The following is a 19,203-nucleotide window of genomic DNA, read 5'->3' as shown; positions in this document are numbered from 1 at the left end:
GTGTGAAGCTATAACTTTAGCAATAATGCCTAAAAATAGCCTTAAAAAGGTATTTGCATACCCTTACCTAGCTTTTTTAAGCAGCCCTGACAGCCCTGTTAGCACTACAACACTTGTGGAGGTTATGGCACTACCACCACCGTACAACTTTTAGTGTCTTCTGCATGTATGCTTCCAATGCAGAATATTACCAAGAATACCGCTGCCAACAGCTACTCTGAATTGAAAAATCTGAAAAATTAAAGCTACAATCAAACTGCTCTGAACACATTTTGTTCTATGGCTTTCCTCAGGAATACAATTAGTTTGAAATAACCATCTCCTTTTAACTGGTACGCAGCATTTCAACAATGCGTACACACGCCGAAATAAAAATAATAAGCATGCAGAAACTTAAAATAGTTTAAATTTGCCTTTTCACGGCAGTCAACAGTAAGGTGGACCATGAGGGCAAGAGTAACATAACCAGAATAAACCAGGAACAAATAATACGAAACCCACACTGCAATTCAGCTATGAGAACGTTCTTAACACCGTCACCTTCAGAACTTGTCCACTAGCCTCTGCAGAGAGCAAGGGCTGTTCTGACCAGCAGCAGAGCCAGGGCTGGCAGGAGCGGCGGGTGCTCTGCGTTCGCTGGTCCTCAGCCTCCTGCTGCAGCCGGCGGGGCTGAGGGAAACACCACAGCTGGGGTTACACATTCAGCTCAAACTGTGCCCCAGGTACAGACCAGCGCTCACTGTGCTGTGAAAACACTCACTCAATACAGGCTGTGGCTGACGGCCACCTGCAAATGTTTAGCACAGGTGTGGCTGCTGTGAAAAAACAAATTTTAAAAAAGCGTATTTTTTTCTGTAAATCAAATATTGCACATCAAAAAGTGAGTTAAAGCTGCTCTAGGTGTAGCTACGAAGTTTGGGGAGTTGAAGGTGGTTGTTTTGGTTTGTTTTAAACTGACAGTCAAAAGTGTAAATGCTGTGCTTTCCTTCATGACATCTGGAAGGCACCTGTGAGATGATCTTAAAAAGCCTGTTTTCAAAATGGAAAAAGTCAGGTCATGCTGTGCCTAAGTGCAGGAGCACAGAAGCAAGCAGGGGATCGTGACGTCTCCAGTGCTAAAAAAAAATAAAGGAAACAATTCAACTGTTGAGAAGCAAAGGGAGGGCGATTCACTTGCACCCTTCATTTGGCACCACTTTAGATACGGCCAATTAATATTTTGAAGCTTTTATTAAAGACTCACTACCCTCATCTCCCCTTCAGTAAAAAACAGCAAGTGATCACAGCAGATAGCCCTTAGATATTTCTGCTGTTTGTCCACAACAAAAAAAAAAGAAAGAAAGAAAGAAAGAAAGAAGAAAAAGATCGGGTTTTACACAACGGATAATTTTATCACTTAGACTGCTTGTCAAAGACCTCTAAAAGAACACAACCTATAGTGGACAATTTTAAGCAACACGCACCATCAGTGAAACAACACACCAAGAAAAAAATGAAACGTGTGTGTGCGTTTTGTACCATTTCAAGTGGTGCAAAAGTATTTACAATCTCAGCACAGAGAAACTTTTAAAAGGACCTAAAGTTTCAAGGCAACCCACAGGGCCTGGCACTTTTGAGACCCAGATGAAATCATCCTTCATCCAATTTAAGAATCCATCCTGAAAGCCTCACTGCACTAAGCAGTGAGTAGTGGGGTGACCAGGCTTGTAAAAAGCCACATAATAGCAATTCCAGCGTCCCAGAGGCATCATGCAGCTGGCCCCAGGTCTAACAGGTGACTGCCACTCAGGTTTCTTTGTGTAGTTATTTTGATGCCACAGCTTACAGTCATGGAAGATTTTGGAAGATCGTACTCTGAATGCTTGCAGCTTTTGTGTGATACACATGCGAACTCCTGAGACTAAACGATCAGCTACCTGCCAAATCTGCTGGTAGGTTCTGCTCCTGCAGCAGAGGCAACAAGAGGGCAGGTCACAGGCCAGTGTTGTCCCCCACGCTCCTTTTTACAGTGACAGGAAGGGGAGACAGCTGAGCCCTGCACTCCCTCAGGTCACTGCAAGTCCCGGAGCTCTTCCATGAGAGCTCAACGTACCTCAGTCATAGTCACAGACTTGTAGAACCACAGCACAGAATAATCTGTTCTCTGTGGCCACAAGTGAAGAGAGGCCATAGATCTAAGGTGCAGAAGAAACATTCAGGTGAGACACAGAAACAAAAACACTATTTGCCTTTGAGGGCAGGAAAGCACTGTCCTGGCCTGCTTCTCTGGAGCTCTTTACAACAGGAGAACATCTGCTAGGAATCGTAAGGGTAGAGCAGAGCCTGCCTTGGGGCTGTGGAGCAGAGCAGATGACTTCACTGAGTCCCAGCAAGTCTGTTCCTGTACGATTCTGCCCTTGTGCCAGCTAATCTCCCTGCACAACCTGCTGGCCATTTTGCAGCTTCTCCTCGGACACCTCGGAGTTCCCGTGGCTTGTAGAGAAAGCTGAGGTGTTTCACTCAGGACACCTGGAGTCCACTCCTGGCAAGGTGCCCCCCGCAGCAAGGATACTACAGACAAACATCTGAAAATCGTAACTGCAAACCAACTTGCTCGACATGATCTCTTAGAATTTGAATGTCTGCCATCACTTCAAAGGTCCCCACTAACCTTATGTTAGAACCTACCAAAAATATTTTGTCATATGTTGAACCAAATTTTAAAAAAATATTTGCAGAAATGGCTGTCATCACTGGCTCCTTCCACTGTTTTTCTTCTACAGGCTAAACAAAAAGGGTATTTTTCTCCTCACTAACACTAGGGATGGAGTCAGCCCTAATTACATTCTACCTTTCGAAAACAGAACCGTTTTAAACTTTTGGTAACATGTGGTGACCTGCATTTGAATGAACTTAGCATGCCCTCAGTATCTGCCCTGCATAGCAGCAGCTGTCTCAGACCTCACAGCGTTTGTTTAAATTCTTTCAGAGATCTTAAAAGATGTGGAATATGTAATGTTGATCATTGACATGGAAAGCTCATGGTTCAATTAGAAAGCAGAGCCCTTGCCCCAAACACGGTGCCTAAAAATAAACCCACAAATCTTGGCAATTTTAAAGCAGAAAGTTTTTAGAAAGAAACAGAACCATCAAATGGGCTCAATACTAATAATTCATTAGCAGCCTCAGTTTGAGGAAACTGTTTATTTCAACAGGTGCTAGTGGATACAAACAATTTCCTAAGTTCCTCCATAAATTGGCCATGTAACTTTTTGGGGAGGGAAGTAAAAAGGAGGCAATATTTTAGACAGTCTGGAACCCAGAAATAGCCACGTGCACCTCAGCCAGCTTTTGTGCAGCATGTAGAGCAGTGGGAAATTGTCAGAGGCAGGACACCTCCAAGACAGATGAGCAACAGAGCTCAAATCTGGGACATACACTGGGTTATACCTTCTTTTGAGCAGCCTTTAGAGATACTTAAGCTGTTTATTACAAAAGTCCAGAGGAATGTAAAAACACCTGAGAGTGAAGAAGAGTAATGTCATCAGCCAGAAGCTGCTATTTATAAGAGAAGACCTGAAGACAGACTGGAGCTGCCCACTGCTACTGGCAGACAATTTTGCAGTGCAAGCATGGGATAGAGTTTAGAGAAAAGACAGGCAGCCAACATCTGAGCTGGGTGAGGAGGAAAAGAAGCCCAGTGTCAGTGGCAAATGACATGAAACAGCACATGGAGACAAAAAGGAGGGATGTAGCAGGAGGATGAACTATCACGGAGAACAAAAGGCTGCACTAGGATTTGCTCTTTTTGTGGAAGAGGAAGGTGAGGGAGACACTTGACACATGTCTCATCTGGGCCGCTCTTCTGATGGTTAAAATTGTGTTTGGCCAGCACTGAGATGGCCCGTGCAATAGCCTGGCAAACAAACTGGACCACAATGATTAAAACAATTACTGTATACGCATACTGGAGGAGTCTTGCAACGAGCCAACCAGTAACACTACATCTCAGCCCTTCTGCGTACTGCATACTTCAGCAAGTGGTGAATCCCAGGGAACGCTAGGATTTTAGGATAGCAGTGCAAGGGAGCAGGTTGGCTTACCTGAACTGGGTCCTGCAAATCCATATTCATGCAACGACCTGTCCATAACACCACAAGGTATTATGCAATGTTGCATACAAGAAATAAGCAGTATGCAAAGTCTACTGTGTGAAAAAATATAAAAAACAACCCAGCCATTTAGATCTTGAACTTCTTAATAAATTATTGAAAAGCTTTATAAACAAAAAAGCTTTTAAGGAAATGTGTGCATCATCCGCCTTGGCTGAAGAAAACAAAACCACAATGTAGCATAAATCAGCAGTTATTACTCTTGGGTTTTAAACAGTTAGGATTCCAACTTTGTAAAATACATTAAAGCATCATCTTCACACAAAACAGAATTCAAACTTGCTTTGTGTGCTAGAGAAATAGCACTGCTGCCCTCTTGAGAAGCACACACAGAGACTTTGGCACATAAGTTACTACTGACACATGTGTCTGAATTAGTTTCCTTTGATGAATTCAGAAATACAGTCTTTTCAGAGTTCAAGCCGTTTGTATTCCCAGACTCATCCTGTACGTCTGGTAAGAAGGAGGTGTCCTCTACTAACCCATCTCTTGAACAGGCCTGAAAAGGTGTTTTAGATGTTGGCAGAACACTGGCAATGCTTTCTTCCTCTGATACAGCAGCTGTGGCTGAGCTGGAAGACCTAGAAGTAGCCTGGAACTCCACTCTACAGTTTACAGTGCAGTCATCTTTCCATCTCTTAATTGCTTCCCTCTGCTCCTCGGGAGTCAGTCTGTCAAGGTGCTTGGCTCTCAACACCGGAGACGGAAACAAAGTTCCTTGGAGAACTCTCAGCAAGTATCTACAAAATAAACACAGTTTCAAATAAGCTGTTTAGAAGCAGACTCAAAACTGTTTCCAGCAACACTAAAGGAAACCAAACACCACTCAAGTAACCCTGTGGCTGCAGCAGTCTCTGAAACAGTTTTTGCAGGTGCCGTTTTGTGAACATAAACTATAAGGCCAGCAACTCCACCAGAACATGTTTTAAAACTGGCATTTTCAAAGACAGATACTGCTCTCAGGTACTTCCATTTTTCTGTCCTGAACACAGTTCTCCTACAGAGTAGTTACTGCAGCAATGTGCACGTGCAACTTCAATGAAGGGCTGGGGTCCCAACTACACTGAAAGTGGAGCTTTCTGTGTACAATGTCAGGCCCCAGAAAGAAAGGCATCAAAATCAGTGCACAGTTTAGAGTTTCCCTGGCACTTCAGTGCACATACAAGGAGTTAAGAACTACTGCGGAAAAAATCAGGCTTAGAAAAATTCATGCCTCCAACTGAGAAGCTGTTAATCACTGCTGTTTTGCGCCGATAATATAGGACTAATACAGCCCTGGAAAGCTGGGAAGAGTAGGCAGAGCATCGTTCCAAGATTCGTAACTTTTGCAGGAGCCAGAGAATTCACCAGAAGCAAGAATGAACATGAAAGCAAAGGCCAAAGAAACAAATCACCATGTGCAGTAAGAGGAATATGGAGTACAAGTGATGTTCCAGAATTAAACTCTAGGAATGATTCATATTAGAACTGACTTAACTGGCAACTTAGGGCAAAGGTTTTAATCATAGATTTTTTCAGTGAATTTTCAGTCAACAGGGCATCCAACATCTGTCCCTCTGTAGGAGAACTGCTCCTTAAAAACTCCAGTGAAAGCCCCAGTCTCACTCCCTCAGGCTAGAAGGTGTAGAGCACCCTTTAGCTTCACAGTCTCCACTGAGTGGTGGCTTTTCAGCACCTTACAAAGGATTACATCAGAAATAAGCAAAGAAAAAAATGTATGTGTGACAGCAGCGGTTCCGTAATAGGCACTTCTACTTCAAATCACTGAAGTAGAAAAGCTTGAGTTAGCCACAACAGTTATAAATCTTCTCAGGTATTGGTACAGGGAGAGTGCAAGTGACTCAAAGAATTCCACTGGTCTAAACACTTTGCATTTAATTCACCATGAAAAAGAAGTCTTCTTCAAAATTGAACACCTTTACATTGGAAACAGTCACCAAGCTGAAAGCTTTCTCCTACCTAGGCTCTCTAGAGCCCTACCAAAAGGTCCTGGAACAGCATTTATCTGTTTATTTGTTGTGTAAGGGAGATTTACTGTGTGTGAAAGAAAAGGCTCTACTGTCACCACCTGAAGCCAAGCTGAGAGCAGGGATGGGGAGGGAAGAGCACACATGTTTCTTGCACGTCGTGGTTTATCCTTCTGGTGAACTGAACTGTGAACCAAAGCTATCAGTCATGATCTCCGGTGAGCGCAGCAAAACCCTGGCTGATGTGCTTAAGACACAGAGGGAGACTTCTTCAAAGGGGACTCAGGTACTTGGTGGCTATTGCAGGCACCTACAGCCACAGCTCTGCCAGCTTTCCTTCCAGCAGCATTGGCAATGCATGCAGCATGTACTGCAGCCCTTGATCCAGAAAGTGTGCTCAGACTGTGCCTAACGATGTAAAATGACACCAGGTGAGGAGGAAACAGCATTTATTCTCCCCAACACTTCTCTCAGTATCTCTCTGTGCAATTCAGTTTCAAGTCCCCTCTTTCTGAAATGACATGAGAGGGAAACAAAGAGACATAACACAGAAGAATGAATAAATTAGCACTGTAGGCTCTTCACTAATAGGCTGGAGACTTGAGTTCATGTTCAGCCTGTGAAAGGAAGATGTCTGTGGCTACTAAATAGAGCTAGACCAAGTCTGATGAAGTCTCTTTCACTGGTCTTTCACTCTCTCACACACTTTGTTTTTCTCTGTTGGCTCGCTCAGGTGTCTCCCTGCTCAGCGTGCTGGTGTCTGGGACCTCCACCCAATGTTCCTGCCTTTCCAGGGTGAATGAGTTATCGAACTTGGAGTTATGACTTCTTCAGTGAGGCAAAACACTTAAACATTTGGCACGATAAAAACACAACTCAGGACCTTTCGTGAATCTAGTCAGTGTGTTTCCACCCCACAAAGAAGCCTGTACATGCATTCTTCGTTCTAAATATTCTTATATATATTCATGACATAAATTTCAAACAGAAAATGGTTTCACAAATAAACACAGACTAAACACAGTGCTTCTATGTATAGTACATATTCAACTGTGATCACTAACGGATTGGTATATAAATTATAAACTCTGGTTACAGAGATTACTGTTTCTTCCCTCCAAAGACTATATTTAATGTAATATAAATAATTGAATATAATATAAACCACAAAAGAAATTAATTATTTATTTACTGAAATTTACTTTGAGAACATGTCACTAAAGAGCTGTCCTCACATGGCTTGGTCTGGCAGTTATGAAATTTTCTTTACGTTGTGGGTGGCAGGAGGGAGGAAGACCTCTAGCCACAGAGATTTATAGCATCACTGACTCAAAGAAAATTAATTTTGTTAACAGCAGCAATCTGCAATTATAAAACAGAAACGCACCTGGGTAGCAGAGCAACACAAGTAGTCAGGAGGCAAACTAAGTAAAATACTGGGTCTGTCATGTGCTTTTCCATGATCCAATAAGGATTTGATGGTGGGTTGTGGGTTTTGCAGGTTGCCCCAAAAGCCAGAGCGAAGACAAAGTAAAACAGAATGCTGCCAACTATAACTACTGTATGTATCCAAGTCTGCAATTCAGAAAAGGAAAGAAATCAGATTTAAGCTGTAAACTGAAAGACCTGTAACACCTGTATGTGTGTACACATGCACGCATGAACATGCACACACTCTTCCTCCAAGGACAGCTGCTTAATGTAAGAGAGGAAAGATCTGTTCAGATAATATTCCTACTTTTATACAAAACATTCCAGGAAGAATGGAGCCTTCTTCCTACAGTTCATAGGTAACCCAGCCATTTAATTTTTTTTATTCTACTAAATGCATAGCTTTTGATTCCTTTGTGAAAGACACTTTTGTGCCATTTGCCTTAGATGACCCCCTCATCCACCGGCAGCAGAGAAAGCCTTCTCAAGCAAATGGAGGCGAGATCTTCGCATGACACCACCCTTATATATCTTGCTTGAGACATTGATTAACTGTTCTACATTGGAGTTTTCTGTAATTTTCTAAATGGCTATAATAGTTACTATGGAAACAACACTGCCATTGGTCTGACAGCTTGCCGACATTCAAAAATGCCAAATAAAAGCCATTTAAGTAATGTTTTCCTATTCAGAGTGTGGATACACTCATGCTACCCATCTCTTCTCAATAAAGACATTTTTATCACTGCTGCCATGCTCCCAAAAGAACAACGAAAAGACCGAATCACAACTTGAAATTTCATCCATTACGAAACAATCCTAAAAAAGTATATTTCAAAAAAAAGACAGACAGAAAATAAAGCCCATTAATCTGTGTCCTTCTACTGTAAATACTATTGAATTTTCTTTAAAATTATGCAAAATAGCCACATATTACAGTTGTAAGGGCTGTAAATTTATCCAAGCTAATGCAGATGCTTTAGCTTGCGCAGACTTAATTAAAAGGAATAGCATTTCTGTAGCATATCGGTTCCCTAGTTCTGTCACCAAAATATACCTCCTGGCCAGAGAGCAGATCATCAGTTTCAAGCATTCAAAATCAACAGCTCACATCGTTGTCTTTGAGATGCAAGCTTTGGGAACTAATGAAGACTCAGTAGATCACTGGTTGGTTTTACCATTTGCAAAACTAAACTGGCATCCCCAAAACCACCGTACCCTAACGAGGCAGGATCCTTTCACTATTTACAAATAATTCTGAGGCCAAATTTTGCTAATTTTAGTCATACAAGTAACTCTATTGGCTCCAATGACAGGTGCATTAGGAGAGCTCACATGGTCACATAAACAAAATACTTAGGCTTTGGCCCTTTTATACTTATTCTGTTTTGTATATGAAGTTCTTTCTTCTGTTTAATTTTAATGCAAGCTGTATGCACATACTCTGTTAGGAATATACTCTTTTGAAAACAAAGTACTCACCACAGACTTGCACTCAATGAGAAGGTGCAACAGTATTATGAAGAGCGCTGCTGTGTTTACAGGGTTTCCAAAAGAAAAAATGTCTATGTCTGAGCCATAGTAAGTCTGTAAAGGAAGACAGCGGTCAGCGTAATATATTCTTTACGTATAGTCCTAATACACAAAGTGGCATGAATAGTTTCAATACCACACATATTTGCATGCACACAGTTCAGCTCAGTTCCAATGATGATCCTGTTAGTACACATTTATATATGAGGAAGTAAAATCAAATACTTCATTTTATTCTCTAATTTGCCTGGGTTTTTAGTGTGTCAAAATGGATAAATGTATTTCATATCCAGCACTTACAAAGTAAGGCACAAAAAAGCAAACGAGACTTTGGTAAAACGCATCCAGCAAGGTTATCCAGAAAGCTGAAGGCAAGTAAGCCTGTAAGAAAAAAAGATAATGGCATTGAAACAAATTGAACAAATTGCTGCATCCTTAATTAGCATTAATTTGGATTTGGGGAACGATTATCAGCAGAAGTAATTCCAGTTAGTTTCCCAATGAAGAGGCATCTTTTTTGTTATGATAATAAAAATAGAGAGCTCACTCCACACATGCAGCTAACTGTTAGTATTTAAATCAGAAGCCAGATCTGGACCTCTGATCTTACAGCTGTTTCCGCCAGAACAGACCTACCAGAGCCTTACCTAACTGAGTACTAAGGAAGGGAGAGGGCTAGGGGACAGTGAATTACCCTAGCAGCTTACCATCACTGAATGCCAAGTCCCACTTTCTTCTATCTCCACCCCCTTCTTTTTGGTACATGTGCTTCTGCTCTTTGTGCTGGTTGACTCCTCTGTGCGGACCGGACTCCTCTGTGAGCTAACTTAACTCACTAGAATGTGAGAAATCAATTCACTTTTCTGCTGGAATAACACATTTAGTGTTTTAGTGTGTTAAATCACCTCCTGGAAGGATCTCATGGGATGACCAAGCTGGCACAAGGAAGGTAGTTTAACTATGTGGATGAAAACAGGGAACGGGAAGAAAAGTAGGGAGAAGAGGAGAAGGAACGAGCCTTCGTCACTCAGTGGCAGCAAACTGCCATGACAGCTCAACCACTTATGAAACCATAGCTCTGTGTGCCCTGGCTTAGATACATCCCATTCCTTCAGGCACTAAATTGAGACACATAGGTGAGCGGTCTACTCAGCCAGGACTTCCTCTACAATTAGTGGAGAGAGATGGATTTCTCCAAAAAGCCATTCAGCCCTTTCAAGAACTGAACTGCTCTCTGGAGGTGGTGTGGGAAACTTATCTTCTTATTTGCCTGTCAGGGAAGTGCTCTAAATTACTGAAGGTGAATCCAAGTTACTGTCCATTTTTATAGCTTGTACAGAGCACTTGTGATGTCATGGTGCAATATTGTGATACTACATCTTTTAAAGCATTTCTTTTTCTTCTATGCTGCACTTAATTCAAAGCAATTATTTCACTGTGCTTCCATGCAAGAAAGGAAATTATATACTACTTAACAACTCCAACCACAGAGCAAGGCAACGCTGTGCTGGACAAAAGAGAAAAACTCTGATAAAAGTTAAGGGGGAAAAAAATGGAAAAACTATTGTGTAATGCAGTAATTTTGATTATGTTGCCTCAAAACTTTCATCTCAGCTCAGATCACCGTATATATCCTGGAGATCAAAACAAAGGGCCAAATCCTGAGGCCTTGTAACATTTACTTAGTCAAAACTCTCTGTGATTGACAAAGCACAGACCTGCTCCAGCCAGTCTACAAAGGCTCGGACCGGTACCAGTACCGATCGGATCAGTACTTAGTTTTGCAAAAATTTCATAAACCAAGCAACATAAAATATTTAAGGGTATGTAAAAAGAAATGTAAAAGTCCACAAACAAACAAAATAAATTGCCCCCTCACTGTATATCCTTCTTTCCCTTCTAAATCAGACCTAGACTTCTGCCAGGTTATACAGATGAGACTGCACAACTAGTACACAACATGCTGTAGCTCATTTATTTTTAATAGTATTTGTTAGAACAGAATAAAATAGAACAGAGCAGAACAGAATAGAGTAGAATATTTCAGTTGGAAGGGACCTGCAACGATCATCTAGTCCAACTGTCTGACCACTTCAGGGCTGACGAAAAGTTAAAGCCTGTTATTAAGGGCATTGTCCAAGGGCCTCTTAAACACTGACAGGCTTGGGGGCATTGACCACCTCTCTAGGAAGCCTGTTCCAGTGTTTAACCACCCCCTCTGTAAAGAAATGCTTCCTAATGTCAAATCTGTTATTGAAAGGCTATGGTCATAAAGAAAATGGTGAGTTTTAGGTGAATCATATGCTCCATGTTTCCTCTCTCTGGGCTACTAGTATCTATTGTGTCTCAGGCTCAGTATGTCACTGCCTTCAATTGTTATAATAAAAATATTATTTTAATTAAGTGATAAATTAAAAAAACATGATGAAGTTAAAATTATGCTAGAATTCATGCTAAGCAAAGCAGAAATCAGGAAAAAGCTTACTGATTTATGTAATTTTGATTTAGAAACTCCTCCCTGCAGTTTTCTGTGTTAAATGTTTGGGCAGAATTTACTTATAGAGCAGATATGATGTATAGTGTTTTCAGATAGAAGAAAAGTGCCACCAGCAAATTCTAGAACATACCCATAAGGAGAAAAGAAACCTGAATGACAGAACTTCCTTGAGGATTATATATTTGAAAGGAATCTACTCTGGTTCTTATCCATTCCTCATTACTTTGGCAGTTGAGAGCCTTATATGACAGTGAAAAAACAGTGTCTAGTGCCCTTATCTTTAAAAGTAAGCCCAGAAGCTCAAAAGAAACCCATTTTGAGGAAGCATGTTGACAGCTGAGGCAGTAAATGAAGTAAACATGCTGGTACCAATGTTTATCTAGTACACTGCTTCACCTGAAGTCCTTAATTTCTCTTACCATCCAAATGTCTGGTAAGATTGGGTGTACGGCTGAAAAAAGCCTACAAAAAACTTCTGAAAAAACAGCTTTTATTTGTGCACATACATTTGTGCATAGGCTTAAGTGTTTTTCTAATAGAGAAAGTGGTTTTAAACTTCATGTTTGCCTGATGTGAACCATGAAGGAAACAAAGACAGAAATGGCTCAAATGCCAACCACTTCAGTTTGCTTCAGGCCAAGCATTCTTTAACCTACCACAGATTTCTGGCTCATCATGTACAGCTGTGGGAGCTGCATGAGTATCTCTGCAGACACATCTTTGTCGAAGACACCATAAATGATGGGTGGCACTGATGTAAAAAGGAGATTGAAAAGAATCAAGATCCAGTAGTCAGTCATTGATGTGCCTGAAAACCCACAGAAGAACTGGTACCAGAACAGGAGGTTCACGTAGGCCTGAAAAGTCAAAGACGACATGATAAAATGTTACCTGCAGACAAGTGTTTTAAAAGCCTGGAGGAAAACAGTCAGATCTTAGGTGTGGTTACAGTAATCTATGGAAAAGTAAGTATAAATGCTGTGGAGTTCATGCCAATACCACACTTTGAAATTATATTTGACTAGCACACAGCTTTACATTTCAAAATTGGACATGGCTTGTTTAAATAGTCATGCTGCCACCACATTAGTAATGCCCGTTACCCACTGTTTAATCAAACCAGACAATGGCTCTGAGTGGGAAATTCAATCCAAGGAATAAGAGTCTCTGGTCTCTGCAGACATAAATGGGAAACTGAATTGTCTGACATATGCTTTTTGTGTCTTTTTGAACCCATTCACAATAGAAACTAAAAAAAGAATATAAAGCCCCACTAAACCCTTCTGCACTCTCAAATATGCAAACTGTGATTTCCCCGGGATGGGACAGCTACATACCACATTCTTGTAGAAGAAGTAAAGCACCATGTTGGTAAGTCTGGTATAACACCAGTGACCATGGACAAGCAGCAGCTTCCTGAGGTGTCTAAACTGAGAGATTGCAAAGTCACTTGCCATCACAGCCTGCAACGCACGTGAAGGAAAGGATATGTTATATCCAAACTGATAAACTTCAGATACTGCCAAGTAAGCAACTTACCTACTGTTGGAAATTCTTATTTTATGATTTTTTTTATACATAGTGCTTACGGTCTTACCCTCACTCAGATCTGAGCCCCTCCATACAACATTTTAAACTAACACACACAGCTCAGCCCAACACAACACAGGCAGGCACACAACTGCACAGAAATCACTGGTGCTTAGGTTGCCTGTTTCCTGGAAGGACATGAGTAATAGTTTGGTGACAGGCAGCAAGCTCTGGAGTTTGAACCCCTGCAGCATTCAGCTTCTGAGTGTTCCTGGAAGAGTGCTGAGGCCTGGGTGTGAGCTTAGGCTGCAAACTCTTGCCCGTGTACGGTAATGGACTGTGGAGCCACGGGGCCTCCAGGGTAAACTCTGAACTGATTTAAAATGGAATCTGATGTAATTTGCAGCTGTCTTTGTATACACTACCTGCATGCCTTCTTGGCCCAATATTCCCACACCAGTGTCAGCCACCTGGATCATACTGACATCATTGGCACCATCACCTACAGAGAAAAGACGAGGAAAAATCAAAACTAACCTCTCTTATTCGGAATGCAACCTGGATGCAGCTTTGCTGGCTAACACATCACCATGGAGGTGGCAGGAAAAGACAAATATACAAGAACACCAGAGAGTTCAGAGAAAAACATTTTTATGGCCAACAGTGCAGCCTATGGAAAACCCTACAGAAAACAGGATTAGTAAGTGGAAGGCCTGACTGAACTGAGCTATATTCTCCAAATGGGTATTAGCTGTTCCTTTTGTCAGAATTTAGTTGGTATGCTGGAACAGAAAATATGGGTGTTTTAAATCACAGCCAGTTATCTCCCCTCTCCCTCTCTATTTTGGGGAGTTGTGAAGGAGAACAAGGGAAAATCACCTTTTTTCCTGTGACAAGGAAAATCCTCTTACTTGCTCCTTTGGACATGTTACATAACACTGTGCGGGACTGCTGCTGTTCTTGTTGCTTTAGATTACCATGAGTAAGTTTATGGACTAAATTTGCTAGTTCAGAAGACTAACATCATCTTATGCCAGAGACAACTACAGTTCAAAGGATTATCTTCCTTGTAAAGTAAATTTTGTGACAGACATTAACAAAAATATAGGAGAGAAGAAACTGGCTTCTACTGCTTTTCAGAGAAAAGAAGATAACCACAGGACTCACCTACAGCTAATGTCATTGCCTTTAGCTTATTTCGCACCAGTCTGACCAGGACACTCTTCTGCAGTGGTGTGGCTCGGCAGCAGACTACAGCCCGACATTTTTCTGTGAGTTCCAAGAAAATATTCTGTAGGCTGTCATGAAGGACATGCTCTAAAGTCCTTCCATCAATAACCAGGCCTGCACTGAACCCTGGAGCTTGTGTGGAAGGACTTGCAGAGACATTCCCAAGTTTCTGACTGGGTTTTTTTTTGGCAGAAGTATTCTTCTGGATGTCTTCTAAAATTTTGCTCATCACCAAGGCACAGGCATCCTAATTAAAGACAACAGAAAGGCAACTTATTAAATACTGTTTGTGTTCTGGCTCCCTTTTCAATTTATAAAATACAAATGGAGAAAAGGTCAAATGCTGCCCTTGCGTAGCATTTCACCTGAATCCAGAAAGGCTCAGACATGAGGCTGAATAACTCTTTAAAATCACAAAGGATGCAGTCTGTTGTTAATAAAAGGGCCTGTGATTTAACTTTGCTTAAGTAGATTGGCTTGAGTATTGTGCTAGGAGAAAGGAAAAAACTGAAGCAAATCAGAAAACGTTCACTGACCAGCAGAAAAAACAACCATTAAGTATTCTGTAATATAAATACAGCTTTGATAGAAGACTTTTGCTCTCTGCATTTCTTTCGTCTGGCATGCAAAGCCAAAAGTGCACTTCAAATCAAATTATAGGTGAGCTGCAATGAATTACTGAAGAACTGGCCTTGTGGAATTTTTTACCTTGTCAGAATCAATGATGCCCAAATAAGATGCCCAAAAGATTCTTGATATCAATATATGTAAGGCACATGCTCTATAGAAGAAAATACATATTCTTAAATCTTCTCATTATTTTACTTCGAAATGCAACAGTATCAATTCCTGTCTATTTTTTATTTCAAAGTCCAGTTAGAGGGAGGATGAGCACTTCTGCAAAAGGGGCTCAGTCCTCACTGTTAAGTAAGACACTCGTTCCCCAGTAGGAAAAAAAGCAAGAAAAAAGTGTCAGCGAAAATCAAACCCCAAGCTTTCCTCAAACACAACTGGACTAAAAATCCTTTCTTTTTCACTTTATTTTCCCCACAGTTACCACTTGCCACACAATCTTTTATGGCAGATATAAACTGAATTTCTAAAGTAACATATAAGCAGAGAAAAAAAGAAAAATGAAAGGTCTTAGAAAAAGTCCTTCAGAGAAGTCTCAGATTTCATGTCTCTGCTCCGAGGAGAGACATTTCATATGTTGGCTTTAGCAGTTACAGTCAGTAATTTCTCTCTTAAGAAACCCAAAACTGATAAAAATCAAGGTTTGAAAAAAAGCTGGCTATAAGCATCCACAAGAGGACACGATCATCAAATAGGATTAAACTTGCCACCCAAACCAGCAGAATTTTTAACCACTCTTTATCACATGACTCAATTACTGGGAGGTGGGGAGAAGGTAGATTTTTCTCTGATAAAATTGTGGCCAGATTAGTTTTCTTGAATAGTGTGCAATGTACTTTAACGAGACAATTCTTTGTACATTTACGCAAGACAAGCAGGGCTGAGGGAATACATGACACAAAGCAGCACAAAACTTAATTGAATAGAATTTGCACGATGATAATTCTTGCATTGCTAACGTGCTGTAACTCACAGCCATTGGAAATCTCTAATAACATGTGAAACATGTCAACTCTGTAACCTACCACAAAGAGAAATTAAGCAGTCTATTCAATTAAAATAATTAATCATCATTTAGGGACTGTATATAAAGAAATAGATGTTACATACATATAAAGGATTTCATATTTTACCTGCAAGGAAGTAAACCGTCAGTTTTCCAGTATTTTCATCTTCCAAGAAACCATGCTGTCTTTGGTCCGTTGGGAAAGCAGAGAATGTTTTATTTTTCCATATTGCCCTGTGATATAGCCTGACTGAATCTTTCAGCAGAGAAAAAAAAAAAAAAAAAGAAGAAAAGTGTAATTTTCCACTCACCCTACTCTGTGATTTGAGAGTGAAGATTCTGTCATCTGGTTCCAGCAGTTTACAAGCATAGGCAATGTTGACAGCTGTCTCTCTCTTGTCACCTGTCAGCATCCATATTTTTATTCCTGCTTTCCGTAATGCCTGTATTGTGTCTGGAACACCCTCCTGCAGGCGATCTTCAATGCCAGTGGCACCTCAATTTAGACAAGTAGAAGGATTAGTGCTGCTGTATTTCCAAAACCAAAATGCTGCAAGAGTGACATGACAAGACGGTCCTCTGTGTGTATCTCCGCATCCCAAAACAGACACCCTACTGGGACATGCTTGGGAATTCCTCCCTCCCACATCTTTCTGTCCCAGAGCCAATCACGTGCGAGATTGTTGACACATACCCTCATTACAGCCTCAGGGGCCTCCAACTCTTCATGAGACCCTTTTAAGACAACTTTTCTCGTTCTCAGTTGTTTCATCTCATAGTGGCTGTGGGACACAGACTCCCAGGCTTCTCATGACTAATATAGTCCATTATTCCCACTCTCTCCTACACCTCAGACTACCCCAAACCTTCTTTCATGTATCACCTCAATCCTTCCTACCTCAAAGCCCACTTCTTTCCTTATTCTCAGCTCTGCTCCAGACTGAATTATCTGTACCTCTTGTCCCAAGCCCTCACCTTTTCCACACCAAAATCCCCTCTTCTTATATCATATTTTTGCACACTGCTGCAAAGACCTGGCATTCATCGGCAGGTTTCTCAACCACTCATCGCTGCAGTACTTCCTGTCCCAGATCCTTTCAATTCATAGCACAAACTCTGTGTTTTGCCCTTCCTCCTGCCCGCACTGCCAACCTTGACATATTCCCCCACACGGAGGAAACATCTGCTCTAACACACACCCCTTAGTGGTTAAAGAAAGACTTTCAACAAAAAAATAGAGACTTTAACAGAGACATCCTCTTTTCTGGTGTGCACAGCAGGCAGACCTGTATCCCCAAAACCAGCTTACAAAATCTTCTGTTCTGATAACAGTGAGGTACCACAACGTCAGCATAAAGCAGAACAATCTCTGAAAAGCTGCAGTGCCAGTGATTTACTATGGTACAAGACATTTTCATGGCTTTTTCACAATAGAAATGGTACTAAATCATAAGCAGGAGACATGGTTTGGCTTGTGGGATTCTCAGGCTAAGAGAGTTTATCAGAAAAAAACTTCAGGCAGTTGCAACTAGGTTCATTCTGAAAGACAAACAATAAAAAAAATTCAAAGCAAAGTTTTCCCCTCCTAGCCTGTTTCTAGTGCGGGACTCTAGCCAGCAATTTGTATATAAAGCACTGACTGTCATATGGGGATGGATAAGAACCAAAAGGTCAGGCAAATTTTTGACACTACAGCAATTTCTTCAGTAAGTAGCTGCCAACAGGGCACAGAGCTCATGGCCCCTAGTCACCAGGAAGATGAAAACCTCCAGGTACTTGCTCTGCACTCTGCCTGCATTTTGACGCAAGTCAATGGAAGAGGCAGGAAGGAAGATGCTGGGATCTATTTGATGCAAGCTTCTTTGAGAGACACTGGCAGGCATCAAGGGAAGAGAGAAAAATGTTGTTTCAATTTGGGCACTCTATACACTTAATACTCCCCTTCTGAGGTACTTGATCACTTCGTAATCCAACAGAAGCCAATTTCAATATGTATACTGCTGAGATCCAGATCTGTGCTTAGTTAAGTACTGCACATTAGGACTATTCTTTCCAGAAATAGATTTCCATTCAAATAAAGGCCTGAGGCTTTATATATAGCCATAGGATTTCACACCTGCCTACGCAGTGGACTACAAACCACTGCTGTCCTCCATTATCCTGGCAATACTGAGATGATTTGAATTTTTGCTTGTTGTTCTTTGAGGACAAAGTCTTCATTTCTCAGTCCTAAGAGGACAGTCAGAGTTACAGCTGCAGCTACACCAGGTAACGTTTACTAAGAAAGCAAAGGAAGGCTCAGAGAAGCAGAATGAGATGTGCTGGAAGTAGTTCCACTCTGCAGATCACAATGCACATATGTCCCAAGCAGGAGTAACTAAGCTAGCAGAGGTACTGAAAGCAAGCACCTTGCAGTATGAAGCCTTTTACCCTTCTTATTCTCACTCCCATTTAATGCTAGGGCCAACCCATATTGCCTACTGTCCCATCAGAGACACGAGACAAAAAAATGCCTCGGCCTGCAGGACAGCAGGTCTCCACAGCAACTAGACTTCCCTCTGATGACCCTAGTGCAAAAGTGTACCTGTATTAGCACATCATCCCTTAAAACTACAGCAGCTAGCAGCACTGCTCTGGCTTCCCTCCAGAAACTGAAGCCAGTGATCCCAGAATTCCTTTTAGTATCAAGGTTTATGGCATTTGCCCTGAGCAGATGTGGCACAAAATGAGGGAAGTAACACCTTTCCACACAATAGGATCTGTCTCTCTTCAGCTTCTAGCATGAGCTGCCTTTACCACCACAGTCAGATCTTTGCACTTTGTTTTCCAAATGTTATATGCTGGGCAGTCCTCTAGCGCTATTATCCCAGACTGCCTGCAGTTTACCTTTTGCACATCTACACCAAACATTTTTAATTTTGTTTTGGCCTCCCCATCTCTGCACAGCTGAATGACCATCAGAGGAATGGTTCCTGCAGAAGCATGCCTGACTTCTTATCACCATGTTATTACAGGAGGACACAGCACAAACGTACCCGCTGTGTCCACAAATGCAACAGTGATGGAAAACATGCCCAGAAGTGGGATTCTTGTGAATGTTTGCCCAGGAAGGCAAACATTCAAATGTTTGCCCAGGAAGGCAAAGTGATTTGTTATTATCATTTCACATGCTTATTATGATGACACTTAAAAAACTCTAGTGTGCACAAAAAAGAAACCAAATTA

General features: G+C 41.4%; 1 protein-coding gene across 3 annotated transcripts in view; it reads right to left on the bottom strand.

Annotated features, from left to right (window-relative positions):
* Positions 1-3,198: 3,198 nt before the first annotated feature.
* ATP10D (ATPase phospholipid transporting 10D (putative)) overlaps positions 3,199-19,203 on the bottom strand; it is a 50,623-nt gene continuing 34,618 nt past the window's right edge. For 2 of the 3 annotated variants that reach the window (XM_072862495.1, XM_072862497.1), the window contains exons 15-23: positions 16,290-16,474; positions 14,277-14,586; positions 13,535-13,611; positions 12,917-13,042; positions 12,236-12,436; positions 9,383-9,463; positions 9,032-9,136; positions 7,506-7,693; positions 3,199-4,891 (exon numbers count right to left, since the gene is read on the bottom strand). In XM_072862495.1, coding sequence (XP_072718596.1) covers positions 4,369-4,891; positions 7,506-7,693; positions 9,032-9,136; positions 9,383-9,463; positions 12,236-12,436; positions 12,917-13,042; positions 13,535-13,611; positions 14,277-14,586; positions 16,290-16,474 — 1,796 coding nt within the window. In that variant the 3' untranslated portion in view covers positions 3,199-4,368. The remainder of the gene's footprint in view (positions 4,892-7,505; positions 7,694-9,031; positions 9,137-9,382; positions 9,464-12,235; positions 12,437-12,916; positions 13,043-13,534; positions 13,612-14,276; positions 14,587-16,289; positions 16,475-19,203) is intronic. The other variant, XM_072862498.1, reaches the window with a different exon arrangement.

The sequence above is a fragment of the Ciconia boyciana genome, chromosome 5 (genome assembly GCF_034638445.1).
Source record: "Ciconia boyciana chromosome 5, ASM3463844v1, whole genome shotgun sequence".
In the NCBI taxonomy this organism is placed as follows: Eukaryota; Metazoa; Chordata; class Aves; order Ciconiiformes; family Ciconiidae; genus Ciconia; species Ciconia boyciana.
Note: the sequence above shows the minus strand (reverse complement) of the source record. Positions and strands in the feature narration are given on the sequence as shown.